Source organism: Rhinoraja longicauda, chromosome 1, assembly GCF_053455715.1.
Source record: "Rhinoraja longicauda isolate Sanriku21f chromosome 1, sRhiLon1.1, whole genome shotgun sequence".
NCBI classification, from domain to species: domain Eukaryota; kingdom Metazoa; phylum Chordata; class Chondrichthyes; order Rajiformes; family Arhynchobatidae; genus Rhinoraja; species Rhinoraja longicauda.
The window spans coordinates 40,265,963-40,282,873 of NC_135953.1; the positions used below are offsets into that span (position 1 = coordinate 40,265,963).

The 16,911-nt window shown below is 41.2% G+C and overlaps 1 protein-coding gene across 3 annotated transcripts in view; it reads left to right on the forward strand.

The window, feature by feature from the left end:
• The window catches only part of npr3 (natriuretic peptide receptor 3), a 76,120-nt gene that overhangs the window by 9,917 nt on the left and 49,292 nt on the right, over positions 1-16,911 (forward strand). For all 3 annotated transcript variants that reach the window (XM_078396036.1, XM_078396026.1, XM_078396045.1), the window contains exons 2-3: positions 5,078-5,200; positions 11,333-11,505. In XM_078396036.1, the coding sequence (XP_078252162.1) occupies positions 5,078-5,200; positions 11,333-11,505 (296 nt within the window). The remainder of the gene's footprint in view (positions 1-5,077; positions 5,201-11,332; positions 11,506-16,911) is intronic.

The following is a 16,911-nucleotide window of genomic DNA, read 5'->3' on the forward strand; positions in this document are numbered from 1 at the left end:
AACAGTTAGACAGGTACATGGATAGGACAGGTTTAGATGGATATGGACTAAACTTGGGCAGGTGGGACTAGTGTAGCTGGGACATGTTGGCCGGTGTGGGCAAGTTGGGTCGATGGGCCTGTTTCCACGCTGTATCACTCTATGACTCTATAACTTAGGAGGTCAGGCTGCATCTGTGGAAAATATGGATAGGTGATATTTTGGGTTGGGTTGGGACTTGGAAAATTTACCTACCAACCTACTCAAGGAAACCCACATGGTCACAGGGAGAACATGCAAGCTCCATACAGACAGCATCTGAGGTCAGGATCAAACCCAGGTGTTGGTTGCCGTGAGACAGTGTTACAAACTGCACCACGTGTTCCCTGTAATCTATTAGTTGTCTCTAAAATCATGGTTTTGACAGAGTGGGGAGATATTCAAAGGGATTTCCCTGTAAGATAATTGGAACAAATGTTGTGTAATGTTAGAATGCAAGACCATTTAATCTGTTCATGTTTGATGATATCTAAAATTGAATAGGATCGATTTAGATTGCTCTCATGTATTTATCATATAACAGAACAAATCAATGGCTGATATTTAATGTTATCATTCATTACAATAAAGCTGGTGTATTTCAATAATAGAGACATTTCATTATCTTGGTTCTTACCAAATTTCATTGAGTCTCACATTTCTATGATCTAATGGTACAATGGCACAGCTGGTAGAGCTGCTGCCTCACAATGCCAGAGACTTGGGTTTGATCCTGACTTGTGGTGCTGTCTATGAGTAATTTGCACAATTTCTCTGTGACTATACGGGTTTCATCCGGATGCTCTGGTTTCCTCCAATATCCCAAAGATGTGTGGGTATATAGCTTAATTGGCCTCTCGAAATTGTCCCTAGTGTATAAGACATGGATGAGAAAGTGGGATCGCACAAAACCAGTGTGAATGGATGATTGTCAAGCCCAAAGACATCCACAGCTGGTCCCATTCCTATCTCGGTAATTGGCTTTAGACTTCTCATACATATTGCTGTTTTATTCCTCAACTACTACTCCACCTTTGGCGATTGGTCTTCCAGGAACCTGTCCCTTCTTTCTAAAACCTCCTCCAAAAAAGAGGATCAGAATGAGATGTTTCAAATGATGAAGAGTGTTGACTGAGTGGACAGAGAAGTATATTTCCCTGGGTGGAGTTGTTTTTTCAATGTCAAGGGCATAAATGCAAGGATATAAGTGCATATGATGCCCTGGTGTTGAAACATATATAGTGATATAATTGATACCTAAGAAAGTGATGTGAGCCAGAACAATATAACTTCATATCAGTCTGACAAAGACTTCCAAATCAAAATGTCTGTCCATTTCCTACATAGATGCTGCCTGACTCGCTGTTTTCCTCCAGCACTCTGCTTTTTTGCACTCCTCCATATTTACTGTTTAGAGAAAATAATTTGTATTCATCTAACACCTTCTATAATTTTAAAGAATGTTCCAAACTGTTTTAAGACAAATAAGGTAGACACAAAATGCTGGAGTAACTCAGCGGGTCAGGCAGCATTTCAGGAGAGAAGGAATGGGTGACGTTTCGGGTCGAGACCCTTCTTCAGACTGAAGGTCAGTCTGAAGCAGGGTCTCGACCCAAAACATTCAGTCTGAAGAAGGGTCTCGACCCAAAACGTCACCCATTCCTTCTCTCCTGAGATGCTGCCTGACCCACTGAGTTTCTTCAGCATTTTGTGTCTACCTTCGATTTAAACCAGCATCTGCAGTTATTTTCCTCCACATTAAGACAAATAAGCTCTTGTGAATTGCAATATACTTTCTTAATCCTATAATCTAATCTGAAACAGATTACATTATCAGGTTAAGGGAATATATTGCACCGTTAGGTACATACAAATGTAGATTATAAATTGTATTTTATACATGCTGCACACACATGACACATCATAATCATTGTATCAAGTCCATGTTTTGAAAATGCATAGGAAGGAACTGCAGATGCTGGTTTAAACCAAAGATAGACACAAAAAGCTGGAGTAACTCAGCGGGACAGGCAGCATCTGGAGAGAAGGAATGGGTGACGTTTCAGGTCGAGACCCTTCTTTGAAAATGCATATGTGTGACAAATGATTAATGCATGTGATAACTAGTTTAGTTTTGAGGTACAGCGAGGAAACTGGCTCTTAGGCCCACCAGGTCTGCGCCAACCAGCGATCCCCGCACATTAACATTATCCTACATACACTAGGGACAATTTTTACATTTACCAAGCCAATTTACCTACATACCCACGCAGTCACAGGGAGAACGTACAAACTCCATACAGACAGCACACGTAGTCGGGATCGAACCCAGGTCTCCGACGTTGCAAGCGCTGTACGGTAGCAACTTTACCGCTGCGCCACTGTGCCGTTTTTGGAATTTAATTTAAGCGTTATCCGGAAGAAAGCAAATGTAGCAAATTATATCAGGATGGATGTGTGATCAGAAGTTTTGTTTGATAATATTTGGATAATAGGAAACATGTATTTGTTACTCAGGCAGTGCTTTTGGAAAAATACACAATCTGTGAAAGAATTTGATTTTCAAGTGATTATCACAAGTGATTATCACAATTGATTGGAAGTTATATGTAAATTCATCCGGATAAGCATGCTATTTAAAATTCTGTGTAGATTAGATTTGATTAGATTAGTTTGTTGTCTTGTATATCAGGGTGTAATACGTTTTTCTTTCACATGCTCAGAGAATAAATAGTATACATGATGGTCAATATGACAATAACCACAATGATGAGTGCAAAGCAGCAGAATTGTGGATGTCTGCAGTGCAAATTCTGAATAGTGCAAAACAATATTAAAATACACAAATGGAATAACTGAATAAGATTGAGTTAATACTGGGTGTATGTGGCAGCACCTCTGGGAAGGTGTGTGCAAGAGTTTCAGTAGTTGTATAGCAGTGGGGTGAAGCTGTCGTTCCCCACTTCTGTCCAAACAAAGCTTTGCTGGCTGTGTGGCACAATGGTGCAGCAGTAAAGTACTCCAAGCAAGTGTGAGCTGTTGCACTTTGGGAGATCGAATGTAAAGGGAAAGTGTAGAGTTCATGACAAGACACTTAATAGCTTTGATGTACAGAGGGATCTTTGGGCCCAAGTCCATAGTTGCCTGAAACTGGCAACACAAGTAGATAGTGTGGGAAAGATGTGGAGGATTTGGAGAGGGTGCAGAAGAGGTATACCAGAATGCTGCCTGGATTGGAGGGTGTTACCAATAAGGAGAGGTTGGACAAACTAGGCTTGTTTTCTCCAGATTGTCAGAGGCTGAGAAGGGGACCCGATAGAAGTATATAAAATCATGAGGAGCTGAGATAGGGAAGACATCAGACCAAGGAGCAGATTTCAAAGATTTGAGGACATTTAAGTTGAGAAGGTCAAAATTTAATGGAGATGTGCAGGGCAAGTTTTTTTACATAGAGAATGGCAGGTGTCAGGTACACGCTACCAGGGGTGGTGATGAGGGCAGATATGTTAGTGGCATTTAAGAGGCTTTTAGATAGGGAATGGAGGGAAATGGATTATGCGTAGGCCAAGGAGATTAGTTTAACTTGACATCATGGGTGTCACTTAACAATTTGGGCTGACGAGCCTGTTCCTATACTGCACCGTTTTATGTTCTATTTGTAGATTGGCTTACAATTGAGAAATACTTAGATTTTTAAATTTGATTTGAATTCCTTTCACAGTTTATCATCTCTTCTTTACCTCTATAACCTTTCCCTGCACTGCAGCTTTCTGTGCTCTTTCTATTATTTCACCGTTACTAGTTGTGTTTGCAGTTTGTGTGTCAAAAAAAGGCAAAAATGCCTGATACAGTTAACTCTATCTTCCATAAATGCTGGCTGTCCTGCTAAGTTTTTCCAACATTTTCTTTTTTTATTTCAAGTTTTCAGTGTCTGTTGTTTTTGCTTTTCATTCACTGAGACCACAGTACTAAATCTTCCTCCTTTACGAATCTCCTTAAAACTTATCTTTGTGACACAGCTTTTGATCATTGTCCAAAAATCTCAATGTGGCTTAGTGTCAAGTTCAAATTGATAATGATAAAGTAAGGCATTTTGGAATGTCAACGGTCATTTCAATGGCCAATGCTGCTTTATTGTCACATGTGGAAACACACAGTGAAATTCTGGTTTTGCATACAGTTCAATAAAGTATTGTCATACCTCAGCACAATTCCCGATTAACAAAGTGTCCAGAAATAGTCTACTGAGACCGCATGCACAAGGCGCCAAGTTTTGGTGCCATTTTCAAAGTCCAGTCTGCGTGTTAGGTTCCAGTACTTTAAAGTAACTGTATTGAAAAATACAGTCTTGGAAAAAAACTGTGTTGCAAATATTTTATGACGAATAATATAAACAACTAGAGTAAAAAATGAGATAGCTCCAAAGCAAAATATGGAGGCAGATGCCGAATTTTGCATAGAACACAAAGTGCTGGAGTAACTCAGTGGGTCATAGAAAAACATAGAAAATAGGTGCAGGAGGAGGCCATCTCTGGAGAACATGGATAAGTGATGTTTCAGATCTTTCTTCAGACAGGGCTAGGGGAGTGGAGGTGTGTAGAGTCTGTAGTAGGGTCCGGACCCAAACCGTCGCATTTCCATGTCCTTAATGTCCAAGGAAAAAATAAATTATAATGAATATTTCTAGAGTAAAGCACTCAATGATGGGTTTTTAATGGACACAGCTGTTCCCCACCATTTACACACTTCCTGCAAATGGCAGCAGGTGATGTCCTGTCTTCTTTTCCTGTCCCCATCTCCATGCCACCTATCCATGTCCTCCAGAGATGCTGCCTGACTGCTGAGTTACTACTGCACTTTGTTTTATAACACAAATATGATGGGATAGACTTAAAATGATTTTTCATTTTCTGGACCATTCACCTGAGATTGTGAGTTTGTGACCTCCACTCTAACCAGAGCTGGCCTCAATTATGAGCATTAGACTTCTTACTTTAAACTTTAGAGATACAGTGCAGTAATGCTAATTTCGTGTTTTTTCTTGTCTTTCTTTCCACAGTTGTGATCATGTGTGCGAGTAGCCACACCATCCGGAAAATCATGCTGGCAGCACACCGCCATGGAATGACCAATGGAGACTACGTATTCTTCAACATTGAACTCTTCAACAGCAGCCTCTACGGTATTTTCCTCAAAATTATTTTGTTTATCCATAGTGAATAATGTACAGTGGTAATTCAATTTCCATTCTCCCTTCACTTCTTACATGGATGTACAGTGCAAAAAACAAGCCATGTGGCCCATCTACATGCCTGTGTTTCTGCTTCATCCCATCTTCTTCCACCCTTTTCCTTTAAATTATAATTTTCCCGGATCTGTGTATTTATACTCCCCTGAAGTGCATTTATACAATTTGCGTCAATTACTTTTTGTGGTAGCGAGTTCACGATTTTTATCACTCACAGGGCAAAGGCATTCCTTCTGAATCCCCTGGATGATTTCTTCATGACTTTCTTTCTAAACAGCTTCTAGTTATGGTCTTCTCCATAAAAGTAAACATTCGCTCTGAACAGATGGTCATGATCTGGGTCCAAGTGGTGGAATCAAGTTCAATAATGGCATTTGAAGAAAATTGCATCAATATTTCAGGGAACAAAGTGATAGGAAGAGGCAAGGTAGGGGACAGACTGATCTTCTCGCTGAGTGTCGTGGTGAGCGCAATCAGATAAACCACCTTCTTCCAAGCATTAATAATTCTGAGCAGCTTGATTTTGGATCACTCCTTAATTTTTTTTTCTTTCCAGACAAAAGAGTTCAGGATGTCACATCCTTCAATTTCTGTTTTCCATTCTTAGTATTGGTTTACCATGATTTTGTAAAAACCATTTAAAATTTTCCCATTTCAATCTATTCTGTTCCCTCTCCTGTGCTCCTATTTTGTTTGGGATTACACACAGGAGTCCAAGTATAACCAGTGTTCTATATGGATTCAGCATAATTTATTTGCTTTGCAATTCCCACTACGTATAAAAATAAATTGATTGGCTTGCCTTTTTCCAGAGTTTTATTATTATATCGGCTAGTTTTGATAATTTACACTTAAGATTCCTTAGTTTTTCTAAATTGTCATTTTCCTTATCAAAATATAACACCTCATTACAGATCTATGCATAGGTTTGCATGCTAACTACGTGGCAATTAATTTATTACACTCTTCCATGAGACGAACAGGCTGGGACTCTTATTTCTTAGAGCTCAGTGGGGTGAGAGGTGATGTTATAGAGGTATATAAAATCATGAGAGGAATAGATTGGGTCGAAGCACAGAGTCTCTTGCCCAGAGTAGGGGAATCAAGAACCAGAGGATATAGGTTTAATGAGAAGAGGGAAAGATTTAATAGGAATCCGAGGGGTAACTTTTTCACACAAAGGATGGAGGGTGTATGGAACGAGTTGCCACAGGAGGTAGTTGAGGCAGGGATTATCACAACGTTTAAGAAACAATTAGACGGGTACATGGATTGGAGAGTTTCAGAGGATATGGCCAAATGCAGGCAAGTGGGACTGGTTTAGATGGGATATGTTGGTCGGTGTGGGCACGTTGGTCTGAAGGGTCTGTTTCCATGCTGTATGAGTCTATGAGTCACAAATGGCTGACTGTACGTAGCATTTTTTCAGTTATGGTAAGGCATTGATAATAATTTAAACTCTTTTATTAGCTGATGGAGAAATAAAAAAATAGTTGTCACGAAATATGGTTTTGGAATATTTGTTGGAATATCTAAAGTAGAAATAAAATATAATAAGCATTTCTAGAGTGAAGCACTCAGCAATGGATTTTTAATTGACACAGTTTCCTGTCGCTTCTGCACTTCTTGTAAATGGCATAAGGCGATGTTCTGTCTTCTTTCCCTGTCACCATATCCAGATAGTAACAGTAATTCCTTTTCATCCCCATCTTCATAATCATAATCGTAAATTATTAGCCAAGTATGTTTTGCAACATACAAGGAATTGGGTTTGCCATACAGTCATACCAAAAAAGCAACAAGACACACAACTACATAAAAAATTGACATAAACACCCACCACAGCGGCCCCTCCACATTCCCCACTGTGATGGAAGACAATAAAGTCTTATCTTCCTTCCTCTTTTCCTCCCGCGGGTGGGGGAGTCGAACCATCGACAGCTGGCGATCGAGCTCCCACGTTGGGGCGGTCTGAGCTCCTGCATCGGGGCGGTCGAAACTCTTGCGACTTGGAATTCCCCAATCAGTCCCTGACCAGGGACCGCGAGCTTCACGATGTTAGTCCGCAGCTCCCGCAGGTTGGAGCATCAAAGGCCGACCCCTGGCAAAGGGATCGCTCGCTCCAAGATGTTAAAGTCCGCAGGGTCTGCGATTTTGGAGCTCTAGAAGTTCCATACAAGAGGTCGCCAACTCCACGATGTTAGGCCGCAGTGTAGACAGAGATACGACACGGAAAACGTCGCATCTCCATCGAGGAAAGAGATTTAAAAAAAGTTTCCCCCATCACCCACAAATACAAAAACTAAAGATAAGCTAAAACATACATTTTACAAAAAACGAAAAACACATAGATTGAAAAAGACAAAGACAGACTGTTGGCGAGGCTGCCATCGTGCGCCCCCCGGTCCATCTTGTGGAGAAAGCTATCATCCTCCCTTGTTCTTCTGGCATATTCTAATTTATGATCAGAATTTAGGAAGACAAAGTAGAATATATCCAACTACAGCACAGGAACAAGTGATTCGGCCCACGATGCCTGTGCTGAACATGATGTGAAGATAAACGGAACTCATCTGGCAGCTCTTGATCCATGCCCCTCCGTCATTGCCTAACCATGTTCCCATCTGAAAGACTCATAAACGCCACTATCGCATCTGTCCCCACTGTTACACCTGGAGGTGCAAACCAGGCACACGCTACCCTCTGTTTACCCTGCATTTCTCCTTTAAACTTACGTTTTGGTTTGTCCATAGATGCAAATGCTTTATTGATTGCATTATTAAATGATTAATTTAAAATATATTAAATGGTTAATTAAATTAAATGGTTAATATAAATTGTCCCAGCAATGTTTTCTGGGATTCCACCTTCCGCCCAAGACTACTGTTTATAACCTTTCTTTACTTTTGCATTCTTTGCTTTGGTACTATTTTGTTACTTGTCTCCTTTTACTCAGTTAGTCCTAAATTTCTAAAACCTATAGAACATGTTTACATATGGGAGCATCCATTAAGTATGAATTTAGATTTCACCTGGATGTTCATGGGAAGTACCATCCATTTATGGGGGAGAAACAAACTATTTGAGAATAACCCTTCAAAAGCATTGTAAAAATCCTTCATCTGATCTCTTCAACAAACAGCATTGTCTCTTTTAATGTTCACTGGAAGCCCAGTTCCTCGTTCCATATACCACCGCCCTCTGAGTGAAAATGTTGCCCTTCTGGTTCCCGTTAAATCTTTCCCCTCTAACCTTAAACCTATGTCCTCTGGTTATGCAGCAGATATCCAGCAAAGAATAACTAACCTTTCAGTTCAGTTTCACTAATTTAGCTTCAGCTCATGGGTGCAGAGATTCATAGAATCATACAGCACGGAAACAAGCTCTTCAGGCCAACTTGTCCATGCTGACCATGATGCATCATCTACGCTAATCTCATTTGCCTGTGTTTAGCCCATATCCTAAACATTTCCTATCCATGTACTTGCCCAAGTGTCCTTTAAATGTTACTGTACTTGCCTCAACTATCTCTGGCAGCTCGTTTCATATACCCACCACCCTCTGAGTGATGAAGTTCCCCATCGACTTCCTATTAAATCTTTCTCCTCTCTCTTAAACCTATATCTTAGGTTCGATGTATCCAGGGTAAAAGTGTGCATTGACCCTATCAATTCCTCTCATAATTACAAACACGTGCACATTGTGGATGATGTTCCAGTAAAGATGTGGCTGAAGTAGAAATTATATTTAGTTTCAGTAAGGAATCTCAGTTAAAAGTTATGATTTAAATTGGAAGCATGAATATTTTAATGGAAGAGTCAGAATTTTAATGGTATCTGTGAGGATCTAACAAGGCCAGGTATTAAGCTGTGAATCAGTCTTCACAGAAAGTATCTCTTCTGTACCTGCTCATATTAGTGCAGTTGCATATTAATTTCACCAAAAGCATATTAGGCAGGTGGTCATAATGTTTTGGCTCATCAGGTCATAATGTTTTGGCTGAGCCAAAACATTATGACCACCTGCCTAATATGCTGTTGGTCCTCCGTGTGCAGCCCCATACACAGCAGGGTGTGATGCATTGTGTATTGTGACACATTCATCCCGTGACAACCATTAAAACTTTCTGTGACTTGTGCCACAGTAGACCTGTCGGTTCGGACCAGACGGGATAGCCTTTGTTGCCCTCGCGCATTGATGAGCCTTGGGCGCCCAACACCCTGTTGATGATTTGTGGTTTGTCCCTCCTCGGACCACTCTCGGTTGATACCATTGCTGACCGGGAGCACCCCACAAGCTTTGCCGTTTCAGAGATGCTCTGACCCAGTCATCTGGCCATAACAATTTGGCCCTTGTCAAAATCGCTCGGGTCTTTACTGCTGCCCATTTCTCCACATTCCAGCACATCAACTTAAAGAACTGACTGTTCACTTGCTGCCTAATATATCCCACCCCTTGACAGGTGCCATTGTAACAAGATAATCAATGTTATTCACTTCACCTGTCAGTGGTCATAATGTTTTGGCTGATCGGTGTATGATGATAATGATGCCTCCAGCAATGGAGTGTTACCATGCAATGAGTATCTCAGCAGCTAAGTGCTGTAAAACACATCGTCCGTTAATCTTAGTGCACACACTGGACAGTGTTTGAGCAGTCAGTGGCAAAGTTGCCCCAGTCAAGTCTCCTGATGTCAGCAAATGACAAAAATATCAACAAAATGAGAGAAGAATATAAAATTATGAGGGGCATAGACAGGGTAGACCGTCAGAACCTTCCTCCGAGTGGAAATATCAAAAACTAGAGGGCATAGCTTTAAAGTCAGAGGGAGGAAATGTAAAGGAGATGTGCGGGGCAAGTTCTTTTTTACACATAGAGTGGTGGATATCTGGAATGCTTTGCCAGGAGAGGTGGTGGAAGCAAATATCAGTGGCATTTAAGAGGCTTTTAGAAAGGGTCATGGAATTGCATGGAACCAAAAGATATGGATCAAATGCAGGCAGAGGAGATAAATTAACTTGGTATCATGTTCAGCACAGACATTGTGGGTCAAAGGGCCTGTTCCTGTGCTGTACTGATCTATGTTCTATGTTCTTTGGGGCGGCACGGTAGCGCAGCGGTAGAGTTGCTGCTTTACAGCGAATGCAGCGCCGGAGACTCAGGTTCGATCCTGACTACGGGTGCTGCACTGTAAGGAGTTTGTACGTTCTCCCCGTGACCTGCGTGGGTTTACTCCGAGATCTTCGGTTTCCTCCCACACTCCAAAGACGTACAGGTATGTAGGTTAATTGGCTGGGTAAAATGTTTAAAAAAATTGTCCCTAGTGGGTGTAGGATAGTGTTAATATACGGGGATCACTGGGCGGCACGGACTTGGAGGGCCGAAAAGGCCTGTTTCCGGCTGTATATATATGATATGATATGATGATAAATGATGCTCTGAGTTATACTCAGTGCTCAATTAAGGCATTATGGTATGAGCTCATGAAGTGCATACATGATATGAAACCATTTGGTGCACTAATGTAATCAGTGCCAGGAAGTAGCTGATATGCAGCTTCCCAGTGAGTTCCATTTCACTTGGAAGTGATGTTCTGCTAACATTATCTATTCTGGGTTCATTTCATTTTTGAGCAATATACACATAAAATATATACTTCAATCGATTTATCTTCGGGGGTCACATTGACAATTGGAGAAACAGGGTGGTAGTTTGAAGCTCCTTATTAATATAATGATATTTGCAAAATCAATCTTTTGTGTCAATTCTATCTATCCCATTAGTTGGTGAGCATATTAGCACTAAAAGTAAAAAGTCTAATTATAGTAATTTTATTGGTCACAGTAAGTAGGTTAATAATCACATTTTGGCAGGCTAATCAATTTCTTACATTTCTCCAGCAGTCAGTGTAGTATTGACTTCAATATTATAACTAATTTAAACCATTAATATGTATATTCATTCATTAGTTTTAATAAATCATTTGGCAAACTATGCTCAAACAATAGAATAAGATGGTATTATTGTACGATACTAGCCAAATAAAATCCTTCATTTTATTCTTAGGTAATGGCTCATGGAAGCAAGGAGATAAATTCGACCTTGAAGCCAAACAAGCCTACCAGTCACTGCAGACTGTCACTCTATTGAGGACGGCAAAGCCCGAGTTTTACAAGTTTGCTGCTGATATGAAAAACAGATCACGCCACCAGTATGAGTTGATATCCGAAGATGATAATGTACGTACGTCTGACATATAATTTAAAGAAATGTAAACATAGATCAATTATTCTAACAGGCGCTTGACTCTGGAAGATAGAGATCAGATGAAGGTTAGAATCAGTGAAGTGTGACTCATGAATGTGTAAGAGGATACAGCAGCAAAATAGATGGACATTCAACATTTGGACAATCAACATTTGAACAATATTTGAAAGAGAGGTACTATGTCACTATGTAACAGGGCTGAATCACCTACTTAATAAAATTAAATGTAAGGCAGAGTACATGATGAATGCAGAAGCAACACAGATTGATATTATAGCTTTATGCTTTGAAAAGAAACAGGGGAAGACTGCATCTATGGAGGAAATAGACAAATAACGTTTTGTGTCAGGATTCTTCTTCAGGCTGACGTCTGAAGAAAGATCCCGACCCGCAGTGTTGCTTGTCCATTCCCTCCACAAATGGGAGGATTAATTACAATTATGGAGAATGTAGCTGATGACATTCTTGGAAAACATATTGGGAAATGTGGGAAGATGAACCAGTAAGATTGCTCACAATGTTTGGAGTACTCCTTCAAGGTGCCAGCATTAAGTTTGATAATTTTTGCTGCTCCATAACACTTGTTGCATCTGTGCTTCGCTCACATGTCTTGAAGTGTCCCAGACGGAGCAGCTATTGTGGCCCCAAGCCAATCCATTCCATTTTAATTTCCCTTCAAATCAGAATGACACTTTTTTTCACATCATTTGGATGCGCTCAACACCTTTCTGGATCCCAGCAAAAATCATTGATAGTGATAGCTGTGATAGTCATTGATACATCTATGGGCACCAATCAGCCTCATGTTCTCTATTGCAACTTGTCAGCAGTCATTCAAGTTACAGATTGGGTAGCCATTATCAATTTAGTTTTCATCAGTTGTTTAGTCTCTTAATTTTTCAGAAATTATAGGCCAGTTTTTGTCTGATCAGTGTCTTAGCAACAAATGTAAGCAATATTACTCTGGTACCTTGGGCTTTACTCATACTCTCGACCAGATCAAGCTCTACAAGCCTTATAACTACTTTATCCGAATATGCTTGCTGCACATGTAGTCTGATTTTTAAAAGGGAGTACCTGTCACTCATAAGATTGGGACCCAACAAGTGCCATGCTGGTATCTGTAGCAAAAAAAGGGAGAACTGCTGGAAGAACTCAGCAGAACAGGCAGCATCAGTGGAGGGAAATTAACAATTCTCCCCTCCTTCTGCCCATCACTGCTGCCACTTTATCCCATTCCCTCCCAACTGCTCACCTGCCCTTTCCCTTTGTTGCTCCCTTCTGCCACCAGTCCTCCTTATTCAGTTCCACTCTTCACCTTCCTTCTCTATCAGATGGCAAAACCTGCTGCCTTTTGTTCTCCACATCACCTTCCAGCTTCTGTCACCATCTCTATCTTCCTGACTGTTATCCACAATTAATCTCTCCTTAACTGTGCCTACTTATTAATAGCAAGCTCCTGCTCCAATGCTTCAACTGCCCCCCAGCACCTGACACCTCTTTACACTTGCTACTTTCCTCTACTATCCAAGAGAGTTTCCCAAAACAGTATGTGATCAGTCTAACTGGAGGAGGGACCATACTAGACCTTATACTTGGAAACAAGCCTGGCCAGGTGACTGGTGTTTCAGTGGAAGAGCATTTTGGGGACAGTAATCACAACATAGGTTTTAAGGTAGTAAAGAGTGAGGACCTTGGTGGAATGTACTAAATTGTCACAAAGCAAGTCACAGCACTATGGGGGATGGGGAGAGTAAATTGAGAGCAGTTGTTATTGGGTAAGTCTACATCTGACATGTAGGAGTCATTTAAAAGCCAGTTGATCAGTTCCAGACTGACATGTTCCAGTCAGAAGATGGGATAAGGATGCAAGGTAAAAGGGCCTTGAATGACCAAAGAGGTTGTAAATTTGGTCAAAAAGAAAATGGAAGTATATGTAAAGTTTCGAAAGATGAAATCAAATAGGGCCTTTGAGGAATATAAAGCAGGCAGGAAGGAACTCAAGGGAGCAAATGGAGGGGCTGAAAGGGGCCATGACATGTCATTGGTGAGTCAGATTAAAGAAAATCCAAGGATTTTTATACCTACATTAGCAACAAAAGTGTAATCAGGGAGAAGATAAGACTGCTCAAGGAGAGGGGAGGGAATTTATTTCAGAGGAAGGAGGTGAGGTACTAAACGAGTACTTTGAATCTATATTCACCAAGGGGGAGGAAATGCGGTACGGTGAAAACAGTATGAGGAATAGTAATATGATAGGGCAGTTTGAGATCAAGAAGATGTTGGGGATCTTGAAGAGATTTAAAGTGGATAAATCCGCAGGACCTGATGAGATTATTGAGGTTATTAAGAAAGGCAACAGCGGAGATTGCAGGGGGCTTGACAAAGATCTTTGTCCACATGGGTTCTATCCACAGACCCCAGAGAATAGCTCAGTAGTCAACATTGTTCCAATTTTTAAGAAAATAGAGATAATAGGCCAGTGAGCCTCAGGCTGAGTAACTATTAGAGAGAATTCTTTGGGATGATTTACTTGCATTTGGAAGTAAATAGGCTATGTAGGGGCAGTCTGCATGGCTTTGTCCATGGCAGGTCATGTCTTACAATCTTGGTTCAGTTTTTTGAGAAGGTGACAGGTGATTGGGGCAGTGGATGTTGTCTACATGGATTTTAGTGAGGCATTTGATGAAGTCCCTCATGGTGGGCTGACAAAAGAAGATTAAGATGAATGGGTTGCATAGTGATTTTGACATTTAGCTTACTGGCATAACTAACAGAACTGTCATACTCATAAAAGACAGAGGGTTGTGGTAGAAGGGTGGAATTCAGTCGGTGACCAGAGAGTCTCTGCAAGGATCTGTCCAGGAACTTCGATAGATAAAATGCTGGAGTAACTCAGCAGGACAGGCAGCATCTCTGGAGAGAAGGAATGGGTGACATTTCGGGTCGAGACCCTTCTTCAGACCTCTGTTGTTTGTGATACATCTAAATGACTTGGACATAAATGTTGGCGGGTTGGTAAATAAGTCTGCAGATGACACCAAAATTGTTTAAGTTGCGAACAGTGAAGAAGTATGTCAGAGTATATGGCAGGATATAAATCAGCTGCTGAAATGGGTGTTGAAATGGTAGATGGAGTTTTATCCGGGCAAGTGTGCGGTAATGCACTTATGGAGGTGAATGAAAGGGGAAAGTATACAATGAATGACAAGGCCCTGAACACCACAGATGTACAGAGGGATCTTGGGGTACAAGTCCAAAGTTCCCTGAATGTGGCAACACAAAAGTAGATGGTAGAGTGGTAAGGAAGATGTATTGCCTTCATTGGTCAGGACATTGAGCATAAGAGTCAGGAAGTCATTTGGAAGTCATAAGGCTTTGGTTTCGATATTGTATGCCTTCCCGGTTGCCCAATTAGAAGAAGGATGTCAAGGCTTTGGAGAGGATGCAGGAGTGGTTTACCAGAATACTGCCTGGATTAGAAGGTATTAGCTATGAGGACAAATTTGGATTATTTCTCTGGAAAGACAATTTTTGAGGGGAGACCTGGTAGATGTATATAAAATTATGAGCGGCATAGATAGGGTAGACAATCAGAACATTTTTACCTGGGTGAAAACGTCAAAGAATAGAAGGCATAGCTTTAAGGTGAGATGGGCAAAGTTTGAAAGAAATGTGCAGGCTCAGTTTTTTACACAGAGAGTGGTGGGTGCCTGGAATGTACTCTCAGGTTTGGTGATGGAGGCAGATATGATAGTGACAGTTAAGAGGCTTTTACTGTAGATAGGCACCTGTAAGTGCAAGGAGTAAAGGGATATGGATCATGTACTGGGAGAGGAGATTAGTTTAATTTGGCAACACAGTGTAAGAAAATAACTGCAGATGCTGGTACAAATCGAAGGTATTTATTCACAAAATGATGGAGTAACTCAGCAGGTCAGGCAGCATCTCAGGAGAGAAGGAATGGGTGACGTTTTGGGTCGAGACCCTTCTTCATTTGGCAATTTGGCAAGATGTTCGGCATGGATATTATGGGGCATAGTGCTTTATGTATTCTTTCGGTCTGGATGAAGGGTCTCAACCCAAAATGTTATGTGTCCGTTCCCTCCACAGATGCTGCCTGTCCCACTGAGTTTCTACAGCAGCTTTCCTGTTTTCCCATAAAATTAAATTATAATAATAATAATAATAATGCATTTTATGTATATAGCGCTTTTCATATACTCAAAGACGCTTTACAGAGATTTTGAGAACATAGGGAAATGAATAAATAGATAAATAAGTAAATAAATAAATGAACAGAGAAAGGAGACAGAAGGTGAGGTGACCTTCAGTGGTTGAAGGCAGTACTGAACAGGTGAGACTTCAGCGATGTTTTGAATGTGGTGAGTGTGGAGGAGTCTCTAACGGTTTGGGGTAGTGAGTTCCATAGGGTGGGAGCAGCGATGGAGAAAGCCCTGTCCCCCCAGGATCTGAGTTTGGTCCGGATGTGGGGGGATAGGAGATTGGCAGCGGCAGAGCGGAGGGTGCAGGTGGGAGTGTGCCTGTGGAGGAGGTCGGTCAGGTAGGATGGGGCCAGGTTATGGAGGGCTTTGTAGGTTATGAGGAGGATTTTGTACTGGATTCTCTGGGGGATGGGGAGCCAGTGGAGTTTATAAAGGACGGGGGTGATATGGTCACGGATCGAGGTGTGTGTGAGTAGACGGGCAGCGGAGTTTTGAATGTATTGAAGTTTATTGATGATTTTTGAGGGTGCGCCATAGAGGAGGCTGTTGCAGTAGTCCAGACGGGAGGTGATGAAGGCGTGGATGAGGGTTTCTGCAGCTGTGGAGGAGAGGGATGGACGGAGACGGGAAATGTTTTTGAGGTGGAAGAAGGCTGTCTTTGTGATGTGTTTGATGTGTTTGTCGAAGGAGAGGGTTTGATCAAGGATGATTCCAAGATTCCGGATGTGAGGTGAGGTGGATACTGGGAGACCATCAATGTTGAGGATGAAGTTTTGGGTGGATTTGGTGTGGCTATCCTCTTTAATGAAAGATAATCTCAAAGATAATCTCAAAGATAATCTCAAAGTTTGTTAGTTGAATATATATATCTGAAAAGGCACTGCAGGGTTTCAGCTCAAGAGCTCCACAAGAGATGAAGTGGTTTAGAGGCATGGTATTGCACAAACCAATCTTACAAAAATTAGAGGAGACGCAAGGAACTGCAGAAGCTGATTTACAACAAAAAAAAAGGCACAAAGTGCTGGAGTACTCGGCGGGTCAGCCACATCTCTGGAGAATATGGATAGGTGACATTTTCAGTCGGGACCCTTCTTCAGACTGATCAAAAATACTGCCATGTGCTACTTGATTGTGATCAGCAGAGTGCTTTGT